This window comes from Gavia stellata, chromosome 5 (assembly GCF_030936135.1).
Source record: "Gavia stellata isolate bGavSte3 chromosome 5, bGavSte3.hap2, whole genome shotgun sequence".
NCBI lineage: Eukaryota > Metazoa > Chordata > Aves > Gaviiformes > Gaviidae > Gavia > Gavia stellata.
Window position 1 is genome coordinate 54,878,049 of NC_082598.1, and position 14,207 is coordinate 54,892,255.

A 14,207-nucleotide genomic window follows, 5' to 3' on the forward strand; every position below is an offset into this window, starting at 1 on the left:
TTTTGTTGTTAAGGACACTGGTGTAGCAATTTGTATTTCAAATCACAGCACACCTGCATCCTGGTGTTCTGTAACTGAGGGAACTCTATTTTTTTAAAGTACCTCAGTGTAAAAGTACCTGTTTAAAAAAATCCCAACTGGATATTTTGCATTGCCTAACGAAGGTCGTGAGAAGGTCAGCTGCTCTTAGAGGAACAATGAATTTAACTCAGGCAAAATGCCCAGCGGCAACAAAAAACAGTCAGTCACATCCTTCACCAGAGGTAGAACACTTCTCACCCAACTCTCACTTGTAAACTATATGGAAAAAGTATTTCCAAAGCTTTGGCCTTCAAAAATATTTTAACTTGGGTTAAACTCCCTATTGTTAAAACACTGTTTCATGCAGAAAGCTAAGAGAAACCCATTTGTTTGCACATTTCTGCAGAGGTTTGTGACTGTGCTTTCTAAAATCAGCATGCAAAAACTACCAGAATCACTTTAACGTAACAAAAAGACGTAAGACAGCATCAGACGACCTGCCATTCCCGCTTAACAGAAAGGGAGTTTCAGCCATAAAGAAGATTCCCAGCTCCAAGTTCACAGGGAAAAATCTGTTAAAGGTTGTGTTGTAGATACAACAGAAAAAATACTGCTCTCAAGTCCTATTTCACCACCTGAAAAACGTGTTTATCACCTTCTCTGTTGAGCCTTGTTGCCAATAACAACTAAAAAATGAGTTTGCCTCATGAATTTCCAGTTTTTCTTTAATCACAGCAAATTTCTGTCCCAACACAGCCTTTTGGATTTGGCCTTACTGTACTCCTCCTGCAGGCCTTTCAACGAATGGCAGAAATCCTGGCTCAGCTAAAAGAAATGGATGATTACTTGCACTGAGATTTCATCAAAAAGTTCTATATTTTATACTTGCATGCCTCAGTGAAGTCAGTAGCTCTTCTGTACATGAAATAGAAGAAGAAACCCTAAGTTCGTTCTGCAACACAGTCGAAAATCTTTGGAAAGCCCAAACACTGCACAGTCCTTATGAGTCTGCTGCAGAAATATCCTCATTTTTGAGAAGTGAAGAGCAGCTCCATGCAGCTTCAGCATATAGCTGTGCGCTAAAGGCAGTCCAGAGCCAGGGGAGTGCCTAGTAGATGAATAACAACAGAAATTGGCCCTGAGAATTTAATATTAAAAAATTGCAGTTTTAACTGCACAAGCTGTCAGTGAAACCGTTGACATCACTAGTTCTTTTCAGTGTGTCCTACGAGTATGTACAATAGATGTATTTAAAATCATGATTCTGACTCCTATTATCCCTGCTATTCTTCAGATGTCATTAAACTGCAGCTGGTTGAAGCAGGCTTGGTGGAGTGCTTACTTGAGATCGTCCAGAAGACTGTGGACAGTGACAAAGAGGATGATATTGCAGAGCTTAAAACAGCTTCTGATCTTATGGTTTTATTATTGCTTGGAGGTAAGTACAGTGTGTCACTACCTTCTGCAAAGCAACAGCAGATACCTGTAATGCTGTTTGGCTGCTGAATTTTACTATTAATTTTCTAAATAACCTAGAGGACCTGCTGCCTGCCAGTTAACATTTAATGGGTCAGATTTTGTCTTTCATCCCATTGCAGGACTGGATTAATTATAGTGAAGCCAGCAGAGCTTCACAGATACAAAGAGAATTTTCCCTAACAAACACTTCTTTGGCTTGCTGACTGTCTATGCTTTTTACCCCAGATGAATCCATGCAAAAGTTATTTGAAGGAGGAAAAGGCAGTGTGTTCCAAAGAGTACTTTCATGGATTCCTTCCAAGAGCCACCAGCTACAGCTTGCAGGAGCATTGGCTATTGCAAATTTTGCCAGAAATGGTAAGAATATGCCATAATAGCTTATGTTAATTTATCTGTGCCCTTCTATCATGCTCTGTCTGTACAGCTACAAACAAAAACTGTGTGTTGCAGTAAAGCTGGTATTAAGCTGTAAAGTAACTTCAGTAGTTTTACACTTTACGATCCTGAAGAGTGTTAAGCCTACTTTAAAAATACTGTTTCACATTTGTAGAGAGGGATAGGGGATTTCTGCCTTCTTCAGTGTTTCTTGTATCACTCTAAATTTGTCATGAGCACTGCAACTCCCATTGATGATGGTCGTCAAATTGTCAACAATAACATCTAGTAAGGAGCAAGGAAATAACCCTTCTATTCTTAAAAAGCTCTTGTAAAAATCTTAGTAATAATATTCCATTCACAAGTGACTTGTCTCATCTCACACAGACGGAAACTGCATCCATATGGTGGATAATGGCATAGTTCAAAAGCTGATGGATCTGCTAGACAGACATGTGGAGGATGGAAATGTAACTGTGCAGCACGCTGCACTGAGTGCTCTCAGAAACCTTGCTATTCCTGGTAAGCCTCACTTTGCATTGCTAATTACCCAAAGGTGAAGTTCTGTTCTCCCACTGCACCCCCCCAGGGGATAAGGGTGGGAGAACTGACTGACAGTCCTACAGGAAGGTCAGACTGCTGCTTTTCATTCAGGCCCATCATGGCTTTTGTGTCTTTTGCACAGTAGCTGTGGCCAGCAGTTTTAAATACATCACAGGCCTATTGACCACCCTTTACTGCTTTGATCCCACAGTATCATCCCCCACCAAGGAAAGGGCAGCTTTGTAATAAGCAGGGAGCTGAGGAGGCCTCGGATATGATTTCTCAGCCCTTTCTGTCCAGAGCACTGCTTTTTTTGTTTGTTTGTTTCATTTGGGATCTCTCTCAGAGCTGAGGGTCCCCACCAGAGAGCAGTGTCCGCTTCGTTGCAACACTGCATCTTACTGTAACTTCCTCAGGCTTTGACAATTCAGAAATTAGAGCTGGAGGTAAACTGTTGGAATAGCCAGCCTATTGCAGTTAGTTACTGTTTGTAGGCAATGAACTGAATGCTAATTTTGTAGTTTTTAATAACTTAATTTGCACGAGTTTTGATTACCCAAGCATAAAAGGCAGAGCACATACACATAAAAACAAAGCATACCTGTAATACTTGTGTACGGTTTCTCATACCAAGCCAAAAATGAGTTTTCTATTCATTTAACCTCATTGTACTATTTTCAGTTTTGACAAACTAACTTTTTAAAACTAATCATGCATACATAAGCAAACCCGTGCAGCTTTAGTGGTACACCATTTGCTTACCTTTCTCAGGTGAGTAGTTCTATTAACTTCCATCAGTCAGCAAGCGTCCCTGTAGCCTATGCTCAAGGATGTCTGCCGGAGACCTACAGAAGATTTAATGCATATTGTTATAGAAAAATGAGCAAGTAATAATTGGCCTCAGTGGTGAACTGCTTGTTAAACACTACTTTGAATATGAAATAAGTACTTTTTTCTAAGTAAAATATTGGACCAAGTTTGCACCTTACATATATTTCAGAAAGTTCCATGGAAGTGGAGAACTTAGACCAGTGGAGGGTATGAAAGAGAGGTTGGGGGCGGGGGGGGGGGGGGGGGTGGCAATACAAGGACTACAGGCTCCAAATATGTCAGGCCACAGTGGCATTTGTATAAAGTATTGGAACTGTATAATGTATTGGTAAGAGGTTATTCTGCCAATTAAATGCTCCAGTTCCTTTACCTATGTGAAATAGAAGAGTGTTGTTAGGAATCAGGGAAGTTTCCTCATGTTTTGGGGTGCAAGTACTAGCCTGGGCTTCTGCTTCATGCATTTTGTGGAAGATGCCTTTTCTAGACCAAGGGGGAAAAGTGTAGCCTTTAGTTTATGTTCAGGCTGAACACTGGAAATCAGATGTGCATGCTAGGAAAAAGCACTTAATTTCACACCTGTGTCTTAGCAGCCATGACATTTTTCCACAATGTAGTATTGTCAGCGCACACTCATGTTCCTGAAATCTGTGTTCACAAGCTATTTTTCAAACTGTGTCTGAAAATTTGCTTCAAGACCGTCTTAGAAATAAACTGCATCTTCCAGAAATGTTCTTGAGATCATTCCTGTTCTTTATTCATGCAGTTGTAAATAAGGCTAAGATGCTCTCAGCTGGTGTTGCAGAAGCTGTATTGAACTTTCTCAGATCGGAGATGCCCCCTGTTCAATTCAAGCTGCTGGGAACATTAAGAATGTTAATAGATGCACAAGGTAAAAATAAACTGTTCTCTATGTTAAGTGATTCTCTTTGGTTTAGTCTGTGATATGCTGCCAAGGTTCTTACAAGAGGGAAGCAGAGGGGTTTTTAAAATTTTATTCTTGAAGTCTTGGAATAAATCTCATACATATGCAAAGGGAGAGGAACGTGGGTTGATTTTTTTTCAGAACTCCTAAATTGACTACCAGGGACCCTCAGAATAGGTGTCAAATGCTTATTTACTTTTGTACTTCAGAATTCTCCTACACTGTCACATTACGAGCATGTATTGAAGTGGGAGTGTTTGAAGCTACCACTCCTGTTTTGCTGTTCACTTACTGCATCTCCTGGCTGTACCTAGCTCCTTGGAACAGACTAATGCACTTCTTAATTGATAAACTGCAATCTCAAAATGAACAAGCACCTTTGAGTTTAACAGCTTATTCCAGGATGAGCATTTGTAAAATCAGAAGTCCGCTAAAAACCAAAAGTAGTTAATAAGATAGATTAGCCAAGTATTTATTTTTGATCCAGTCCTGCAGATTTTTTTCAAAAGATCCATTCTAGTTCTAACAAAGCTATTAGATATGAAATAGAAATTCATTGAAGGAACTTATGTGACTTACAGTCTGTAAAACCTAATCTAACTGACCACAGTGCTCCCCTTCTGGCAGCAGTCTCTTGTGAGTTTAGATGTTTGAGCTAGCTCACCTGGGAGATTGAAATCACCTGTATTTTCCCTACAGTTAATCAAAGCACAAGGCTCATTAACTGGGCTGATAAGTTGTTTTCAAAAATTGGATTATGAACATTTTTCTGTATTTTGTTTCCATTTTGACCGGCTTTACTTGCTTCCATGCAGTCTAGACTTTTCCCACTGTTAGTGCAAGCAAGTAAAGTTCTACCTAACAAACTCCTTCTAGTTAGTAACTTTCAGCTTATTTTTCTAGCACTTGCTTTAAAAAAGTGACAACTTTTTTGTTGTGTTGTTGGTTCCGGCATCATGTAGCAGAAGCAGCTGAACAGCTGGGCAAAAATGTAAAACTGGTGGAACGATTGGTGGAGTGGTGTGAGGCCAAGGATCACGCAGGTGTGATGGGAGAGTCCAACAGACTACTTTCTGCACTTATACGACACAGCAAATCAAAAGTAAGTTAGTGGTGGGAAAGGTCAGCTTGTAAGAACTGAGAGTTACCTCTGCACTCGGTATTGGTAGCCGAGGCCTCCAGTATGTAATCCTTCTAGAGAGCCACGTTGGTTAATTCATGTGTTACATCTCGTCTGCCTCTGGGACCTGCCAGTCAGGCACAAGCAACAGATTTAAATGCTCACGGAAACTACAGAGTTAAAAAAAAGTTGAAACAAAGCAAAACAATTTCAGAGTGGCAGCCCAGTTGAAGGAACACTGTTAGGATTCACATTCTTGACACTTTTTTTTATTGTATCCTGTAGAAGTTCAGCATGCCGTATTTTCTATGTTCTAATGATGCTATATATGAAGAATCATTGCACTCAATTGTTACGATCTTGCTATATATTTATATAAAATTGAGATCCAGAAATAGTCTGTCCCTCTACTCTTCATATAGCATATTTCAGAGTTTTAAGATTCTAATGGGTCATTAGAAATGATCATTTATTACAAAGTCTTACAGAAGCTTGCTTGTACATGGCAAAAGGTATGACATTAAGAGAAACTGTAGGATACGTGAGTTCTATCCCTCCCATCACCTTCACATCAACCAAATACCTTTACATAAGCAGTCCAAGTCCACAGTCCTTGCTCCAGAGAGTATTAGGCAAACATAGCCTTAGAAGGGACAAAAGCATCTCCTCTGGAAACAAGCTGTTTCAGGCTCAGGCTTCATTTAGTGCAATCACAGATACGAACACAGGCTGCACGACTGAGCTTAAATAGCAAGTGTGATTTGGACAACTCAGACTTTAACAGTGACCTCTTCATTCATGCATGGCATCTGCAAAGTGAAAAACATTGTGGACCTGATCTATACTGAGCCTCTCCAAAGTCAACAGGACTTAGAGATTTAAACCTCTGCTGATTTCAAGTATTACTCTTTTTCTAATGCCCGTTCTCCATTTTATTTTCAGCCTCTAAAACTGATCAGGTTTCATTTTTTCTGAGTTGTGATTTTTTCTACACCCTCCCCACACGGTCCACAAGATGCATGCATACGCCACCCTAGATGCGAGTTTTTATCAATACTCTCTACAGGAAAACAGAATTCAATCCTAAATACAGAGACATTTTTGACAGCATCAAATAGATACTAATACAGAAGTTAACACCGTTTTCACAGATAAACTTCTGTGTGCTTTATGTACTCATAGAGGAAACTTGAAGAAGAAAACAGAGCTGAGAGGATGGGTTTTTTAATGCTTTTACTGCCCTCTAGGTTTGAATATGAGTACAACTGTATGGATCTTTACAGCACATTAGATTTGAATTCGGTTTTTAATTTTAAAGGATTTGGGGTAATATTTACAAAGGTGACAGTAGTTTAGAAAACTTACGTCTCATTCTAAAAAATTAGTTAAGCCACACTAGCACCGAACCTGACTGCTGTCATCTCTTCTGTCTATTTGGTACTGCCTTTTAGAGGGTGATGTTCACCTCCAAAATAATGTCAAAGGTGCTGATTGATTCCCCAGGCTTATATAGCCAAAATTCCACACCAATTCAAATAGAAATTAGCAGTTCCCAGATTATTCCATGACCTCTCAAAACTACTTTGGAGATCTACCAGAAAAATAGCAAATAATAAAACACATCATTGCAAGTAAGGAAAAATATAAAAATACTTACGTGCCTGCATACATTATGTCATTCAGAAAAAACAGGTTTTAAATGTGAAATTCTTGAGTCATTAGGCTATGACTTGTGCCACTAGCATCTTCAGTATGATTATCTAAAAATACTTCAGTTTTCAAGGATTATGATCATATTGTGTTTGTTTCCTTGCATAAAGAATGTCACCGCATAGCCTGTGCAAACACAGAACATAAATAATTCTAAACACATGTATCAGTTGGCTTGTGGCTGGAGTTAAAAAGGGATGTGTGCTTTAAATGGAAATTCAACATGTAGACTAAAAATTGAAATCAGATCCTTATTTCAAGAGCTAACTACTATTTCAAAACTTTGTGCATCCACAGAACAAATAAAAAATAATAAAAACCAAATCACATTTCCTTGAACAGTTTCCCTTCGGCATGCCAAGTTACCTGATTTTCAGGCAAACATTTTGCAAGTATTTTTGGGACATATAATGGTGAAAACATTAGCTGCAAACTCACTTTTTTAATAATAATTAACAACTGAAGAGCTGCAGATACCAGAAGTCTTTATTCATCCTTTGTTACATACGTAAGTTGGATCAAATTTTGGACTTGAAAACAGAATCCCAGCTGCGTATTTTTAAACTGCTTTAAAGCCATTTAACCCAGTCAGCATTTTCATTTCAAGTACATCTTTCTATTAGGTAGTAAGGTGTAGTATTTGTGATCTCACCTCTCTGAACTTTTTGAAGAAACTCTGAAAATGTATGAAGAGAGATGAAGGATTTGATAACTTCATTAAAGTTATGTTCTTGTGTCTCCTTATCCCAAATATATGGTTTGTTGGATGCTTTGGATAAGCTGCTTTGAACATCACAGCGTAAAGAAAGGAAAACTAATCATCACCAGCTGAGTTCAAACATAACAGAGTGGACTCAGTGTTAGGCAATTGATGGCACACCATGAGAACTTGAGTTACACAGTATAACCTGTAAGATAGTTATGTTTGTCTTAACTTAATCATGTGGTTAACTGCCTTGGTTTAAACAGGTTGTATCTTACAATTGCAGAGTAATAGCAGATAATTTAGAGGCCCACGTGTATGTACGTTCATGTATAAAGTGATTATATGTGCATAAAGCCAGCAAGTATCCTTACCCAAAGATAACAGCATCCATGACAATTTCATTATTACAGCTTGTATGCAATGCAGAATTTTTTCATTTCTATGTTATTTATTTTAGGATGTAATTAGGACCATTGTTCAGAGTGGTGGCATCAAGCATTTAGTAACCATGGCAACCAGTGAACACGTAATAATGCAAAACGAAGCTCTTGTTGCGCTGGCATTAATAGCGGCTTTAGAGTTAGGTGAGTATTCCAGCGGTTAACTCTACCTGTTTTCTTTCCAGTCTGTGCCCAAGAGAAGTCGTAGAGGGAGAGCGGCGGGAGTTGCTTTTGCAATGTAGAAAAGCCTCCTCCTTCCACCTGCCGTGCAGTAGCACGGAAATACGTGACAGTTCAGGCAGGCATAGGCAAGCAGTAAGGTTATGCAGAAAAATGGAGTTTGCTCCATCGTTCTGGTAGGTGATCTAGAAAGGCCCTTGAACATAACTTTCAGATTTCGGGTAAAACCCAAAAGGCTAACAGTTAAGAAAATCGTACTTTAGAGTGGAGACTGTATGACCTGACTACATTCCTACACTGGAATGGTTAATCCCCTTTTAAGAGGGCTTATCAAAGTAAAGCTTTCACTTACCTAGTTAGGGAGAGCTAGAGAATACACACAGAGGTGGATGATGCCCCCAAAATGTCTTTATTATTATTAACTTCCACGGAAATAAGTGCAAGAGTTGCCATATGAAGGCAGAGATGATTACATGTCTTGACCTGCTTTTGTAGTACCTCAGCTTCCCAAACAAAAAGGTAAATACCCAACAGAGGTTTTGTTTATCCTATTTGCTTGCTTATTAACGAAGATAACGAACTAAAGCAACTTTACGTATTTTTGCTCTTGATTTCATCTCTTGCCATCATGTACTATTCAACTTCCAAATCGCTGCCAATGCATCAGGGAATTGTTTTAATTAAAAGGAAGAATGTTGCTATTCACATGAATAGTCTAACCCTTCTTTGTCTTGTCTTCAAACATGTAAAGGTTTCAAGTCTGAATTCAGTGTATAATGTTTCTTAGAAAACTAGAGAGGAAATAACTCACACGCTGATCTTGAAAAGTTTTTCACAGCCTTTACAATGGACCCTGAGTTCCCTCTACCATGGAATCAAGAATTACACCATCTGTATTTACTCAGACAAAATTTCCAAAAGCAAATTCAGGCAATGGAAGTCTTGAAAGCTGAAATATTGCAGGTGTTCGCCTAAATCACTAGAAACCCTGGGGGCTTTTCCATCAGCTCATTGCACATTTGAGACTGGATTTTATCATTAAACTCTGTGATTGTGCTTTCAAGAAGTTAGGCTATTTTACATTTTTATAGCAAGAGCTGCGATTCCCATCATCATACCATCTAATACGTCCTTCAGTTTTACGCCAATGAGTTATGTACCACAGCACCACCTTCACTATGTTGAGAGACCCACATTTCCGTAAGTAACACATGGAAGCATCAAAGCAAGCAGCACTTCCAGTTTTACAACTTTTCACTTGTATTTCAGTCACTGCTGAAAAGGATCTTGAAAATGCTCAGCTTGTTCAGATTCTACACAGACTGCTCTCAGACGACAGGAGTGCTCCAGAAATAAAATACAACTCCATGGTGCTGATCTGTGCCCTCATAGGATCTGGTGAGTATTCAGGAGGGGCTGCTTTCCTAAGCAATTTATGTATTTAAACTTAGTTCTGTCTTTTAGCCTGAACATAGAACATGCGCAAACACACTCTGAGACTGGTTCTCTGTCCACAATGAATGTACACAGAAGGGTTCAATTTACTGTGATGCTTTATTTATAGTGTTTATTTATAGTGTCAAGAAAGAGGCTGTTAACTCAGTTTTGGATATTAACTGCAGAAATTGGACTCTGGCTTCTGCAGGATGCAGCTAGCTCAAACTTCAACTGACAGGGAGAGAAATGAAAGGCATTTAAAACTGTACAGTATCAGGCCCTCTTGGCAAATAGGCAGATAACAAGAACTTTATTTTCACCTTTAGCTGCAAGTTCCCTGTAATTTTTGTGTGATGGCTTTTTTCATCGGTCAATTTAGTCAAGTGAAATTTGGTGGAAGTTTGCAAGGAGCCGCCTCACTTGTACTTTTAAATTCCTACAAGAATGGTAGGAAACAAATAAAGATACAGGTAATATTTGCAGGGACGCATGCGTGTGCAAGTAAGTACTTAGGACAGCACGTAGGCTATAATCCTGCTTTAGGAGGGATCCTCACACTTACCTCACTAGGAAGAGTCCTTCTCTCAGTAGTCCTCACATGCTCGGCCCAGCAGGCACAACTGTTCATGGTCGCTTTGAAAGACAAGCAGGACATGCTCTAACACATGCCAGTGCTGGACACTGAAGTCTAATCTTTCCGAGCGAACCCTCTGCTAAAGGTCAGACTGTTCTGAGGGTGGTGTAGCAGGCTACAATTTCATACCGCAACTTCCCACCTGCGTGTGGGCAAAAAAACAAGCGGGAAAAAAAAAAAGGACCAAGGTATCATTGGGAAATTTGATGTCCAGCTGAGGTTTCAAGAAGTGGCTATGTTTCTTTCATTCAGTTCTTTAAGTATTTACTCTGTGGAAGGAGAGCAAATTTCATTCCAGAAAGGTTTCTGAAATTTACAGACAACTGTGATGATAAAGAACTGGATTAAGTACAGAAAGGTGGCAACTCAGAACCTGCCTGCACGCAACTTGCCAAGTGTGAAGAAACATTTGAAGGTTCTCCAGAGATGAGGTTACAGCAATTCAATTGAATTTATCAAAAGTTATCATAGATAGTGTGTGTTGTACAAAGATTGTGCTCAAAATTTGCTAACAAGCCTCAGCTCCCAGTAAGCATTCACTTTAATGTTAAGACATGTAATCTAGTTTTTACTCACAACCTTCTTGAGCCATTTTGTGCTTGGGATTATCCATCCATTTTAGAGCAGACACCTTTCCACAGAGGTTCCCTCAGCCTCACAATGATGTTCTTGTGTGTATTCCCTCTGCTTCCAACTAAAATAATCATCCTCAGAAATTCTGCCTGACACTTGCATTTTCCCTGCCCTGAGTCTTGTCACCTGCAGGATTGACAGAGTTATTTAAAGTCAAATACCTGTCTCTATTCCACCAGAGTAAGGAGCAGTCTTGTCTTAGGGCAGAGTTCGGTCTGCCACCGCACTGTAAGCTCTGCCTAGACATGAGGCGTCTTAGCCTGCTCCCAGGCTCACAGGGAACGGACAGCACATTATTGCAATATGCAGCTGTAAAGTTATGGCCCAGCACTTGGCTGACCCACTGTTCAGCCCTGCTTCCTGATGAACAGGCCTGTGTAAAAATCGGTGAGTACACGAGAGTAAGACCTAAGCAACCCCAGTATTAGCTTCTAACTTTTTTTTTAAAACTATTTTAACCTAGGGGGTGAATCAAAGAGCCAAGTCTGCTCTTTACACGTGAAAATACTGAAATACATCTCCCTCCCACCTCTGTTGCCTCTAACTTAACTTTCACCACTGTCTCCACACAGTGAGCATTTGTATTTACATGTTTCCACATTCTACTGTAAACAGACCTGTGTAGCCATTTTAAAGTCACTGACCCCAGTATAGTTCCATGAAGACTAGAAGTAGTTGCACTGTTTTAATTATTAGTAAGTTTAATTCTCCAGTGACTGCTCTTGTTACTGTCCTTCGTTACAGGGTATCTGGCATCACGTTTAGCTTGATATTGCCAACAGCTGTGTGTTAAGCAGTAAATAGATATAAATTTATGTCATTTTTGCCATCTGGAAGTTGCTCTTGCAACTGAGTGAATGGATGGAAAGAGGAAAAATGAGGACAATGGAAACTGGAGACATGTAACTAAGAATCAGCAAAAGCAGAGCATTCATAGCTAGCACAGTCACTTCTGTGTGAGGGTCTTCAGGCTCACAGGAATCTGGATGTTAAGCAGAACTATTCAGCCACTGTGAAGCACAGTAAATTCCTGAAATTTAGTTCTATAACACCTGCTTAAACATGATGATATCTCAGAAGCAGAAGGAGAGCAGAAAGTGCTTACACAGCATAACCACCCCAACAGCTTCCCTGATACTGCTCTGTATATACAGGTTCCCAGGTGCCCAGTGGTGTGAGACTTCCCAGCTCTTACACGGTAGGGGTTAAACTGCAAGAAAACTGAGAACATGTGAACAAGAACAGAGGTAGGAAGGGAAACAAATGTCAAAGTTTGCTATTTAAAAAAAGTAAATATGCATAGCATACAGCATAGCTGTCTGAAACAGATGGTTGGGATTTCTCCTGGGAAACTCAGGGATTAGGCCCCCAGCAGCACCTGGGTAGCAAAAGAATACATGAAGGAGTACGAGTTCACTAGAGTGGCCTGAACATGGCACGAAACAAAAACAGCTGCTTTGGATCAAATGTGAGATGTCTAGAGTACAGGGCTTTGAAAAAACTTTTTTTTTGTTTTTTAATTGCTCAATCTTATGGGTTGTTCCCAACCCTTTCCTTATTAATACAAAGTACGGTGCAAAGCAGGATCAGAATCATAAAACAGTGTCTCATAGTTTTGAGTAAAACTTAAGCGCTGTATACATACGCACCGCATTGGACAACACACCATGTGTTGTGTTTGTATTAACCTCAGAGCTGAACTGTAAATGGACAGCTAACAGTGGCCAAGTGGTGACACGTCCATTAAAGAACGATCTCACCCACTTCACACCCCCACACAACCAACCAGAGCTGATTTCATACAGACAAATGATGTAGTGAACCTTTCAAGGCAAGCTCACTTGGTCAGGCTAGTTTAAGGAATAAAGCAGAAAAATACTTTCACTAAAATTACTTCCTAAGCATCTGTTTTGGAAGACAATCAGGTGGATTTTCTTAACTGCTATGCAGCAGCTTCATCATTGATCTCTACCTAAAATCCGTGGAGTCACCAGGCCCTCGTGAGTTTTCTCTCCAGCCTCAAAAGCAATTCAAAAAAGTAAATAAAAAGATTATGTGTACACACACATTTGTGTGCTTATTTGTGTATGGGGTACTGTTCAGTAGAAAAGCTTCTCACACTTGCCAGCCTTTTCTGTTCTTTTGCCCGTGTCGTACAAAGCACCATTTCTTTTACTACTTCTTTTTCCAGAACCTCTTCAAAAGGAAGTGCAGAGCATGGCGTTTCTAGAAGTCGTATCAAAACTCCGCAGCCATGAGAACAAAACTGTTGCCCAGCAGGCCTCGCTAACAGAGCAGAGACTTGCCGTAGAAAGCTGAGGAAGGTCTTGTTTCCAACGCATCCCATCACCGATTTCACCTTTGTCCTCCGTCCTGCTGCCGCTCCTGCTGTGTTTTCCACTGTATCACTCGTGCATGCGTGTAATGTTCCCACACAAATTGATGAACTGCTGTAGGTACCCATCCAAAAAGGTTTCTACAAATCCATAGGTCGTGTTAACATGAACCTGTCTCCACCCGTAACTGTTCTACTTGTATTCTTGTTGCTTGGGCCACATAGTAGAATGTGCATGTTGTAGTCCTATGACGTAGAAGTGGTACTACACAATGACTCTCTCCTCACGCCCCCTAACTGCCTAACAATGTACTACTAAATTAGGGACAATACAAGATGCAGCAAGTCCAGACTAGTGTGCTGACTGTAGGATTAAGAAGTAAATCTAGCTCCATTTTTGGTGCTTTAGAGATTCAGGTTTGAAAGCAATGTACTGCTGCTCGTTCTCTGGTCTTGCCTATTGATGTCAAACTCATGGTACCTAGAGGTAACAAATAAAAATATCAGTGCTCTCACTTTATCCTGTGGTTTGTCCTTTTTTGTATGCGCACGCAGAAGCCGCGACTGCACCACCACGCACGGGTGAGGAGCCCTTTTCGTTCCTGCCTCTGGCCCCAACGCAGTCACTGCCTTTCAGTTGAGCAAATACAAAGGAAACTATTCCAACCACTTTCACTGAGCGTGCTCACACAGAGGCACTGTATGCTTTAACAATAGCGCGTTTGAACAGGAATACACTATACAGTCCTTACCCCATAAAGCCATGTGGGTATGAGTGTTCTCGGGCTTGCCTGGGATTGGGTTTTTGTTTGTTGGGTTTTTTTGTAGATGGATTTTTAAA

At 40.1% G+C, this 14,207-nt stretch overlaps 1 protein-coding gene across 4 annotated transcripts in view; it reads left to right on the forward strand.

Moving 5' to 3' along the window:
• Positions 1 to 13,886, forward strand: part of RAP1GDS1 (Rap1 GTPase-GDP dissociation stimulator 1) — a 101,829-nt gene extending 87,943 nt beyond the window's left edge. For 3 of the 4 annotated variants that reach the window (XM_059817512.1, XM_059817515.1, XM_059817513.1), the window contains 8 exons: positions 1,316 to 1,459; positions 1,726 to 1,857; positions 2,263 to 2,397; positions 4,013 to 4,138; positions 5,134 to 5,273; positions 8,165 to 8,291; positions 9,597 to 9,725; positions 13,223 to 13,886. In XM_059817512.1, coding sequence (XP_059673495.1) covers positions 1,316 to 1,459; positions 1,726 to 1,857; positions 2,263 to 2,397; positions 4,013 to 4,138; positions 5,134 to 5,273; positions 8,165 to 8,291; positions 9,597 to 9,725; positions 13,223 to 13,350 — 1,061 coding nt within the window. In that variant the 3' untranslated portion in view covers positions 13,351 to 13,886. The remainder of the gene's footprint in view (positions 1 to 1,315; positions 1,460 to 1,725; positions 1,858 to 2,262; positions 2,398 to 4,012; positions 4,139 to 5,133; positions 5,274 to 8,164; positions 8,292 to 9,596; positions 9,726 to 13,222) is intronic. The other variant, XM_059817514.1, reaches the window with a different exon arrangement.
• Positions 13,887 to 14,207: the final 321 nt, after the last annotated feature.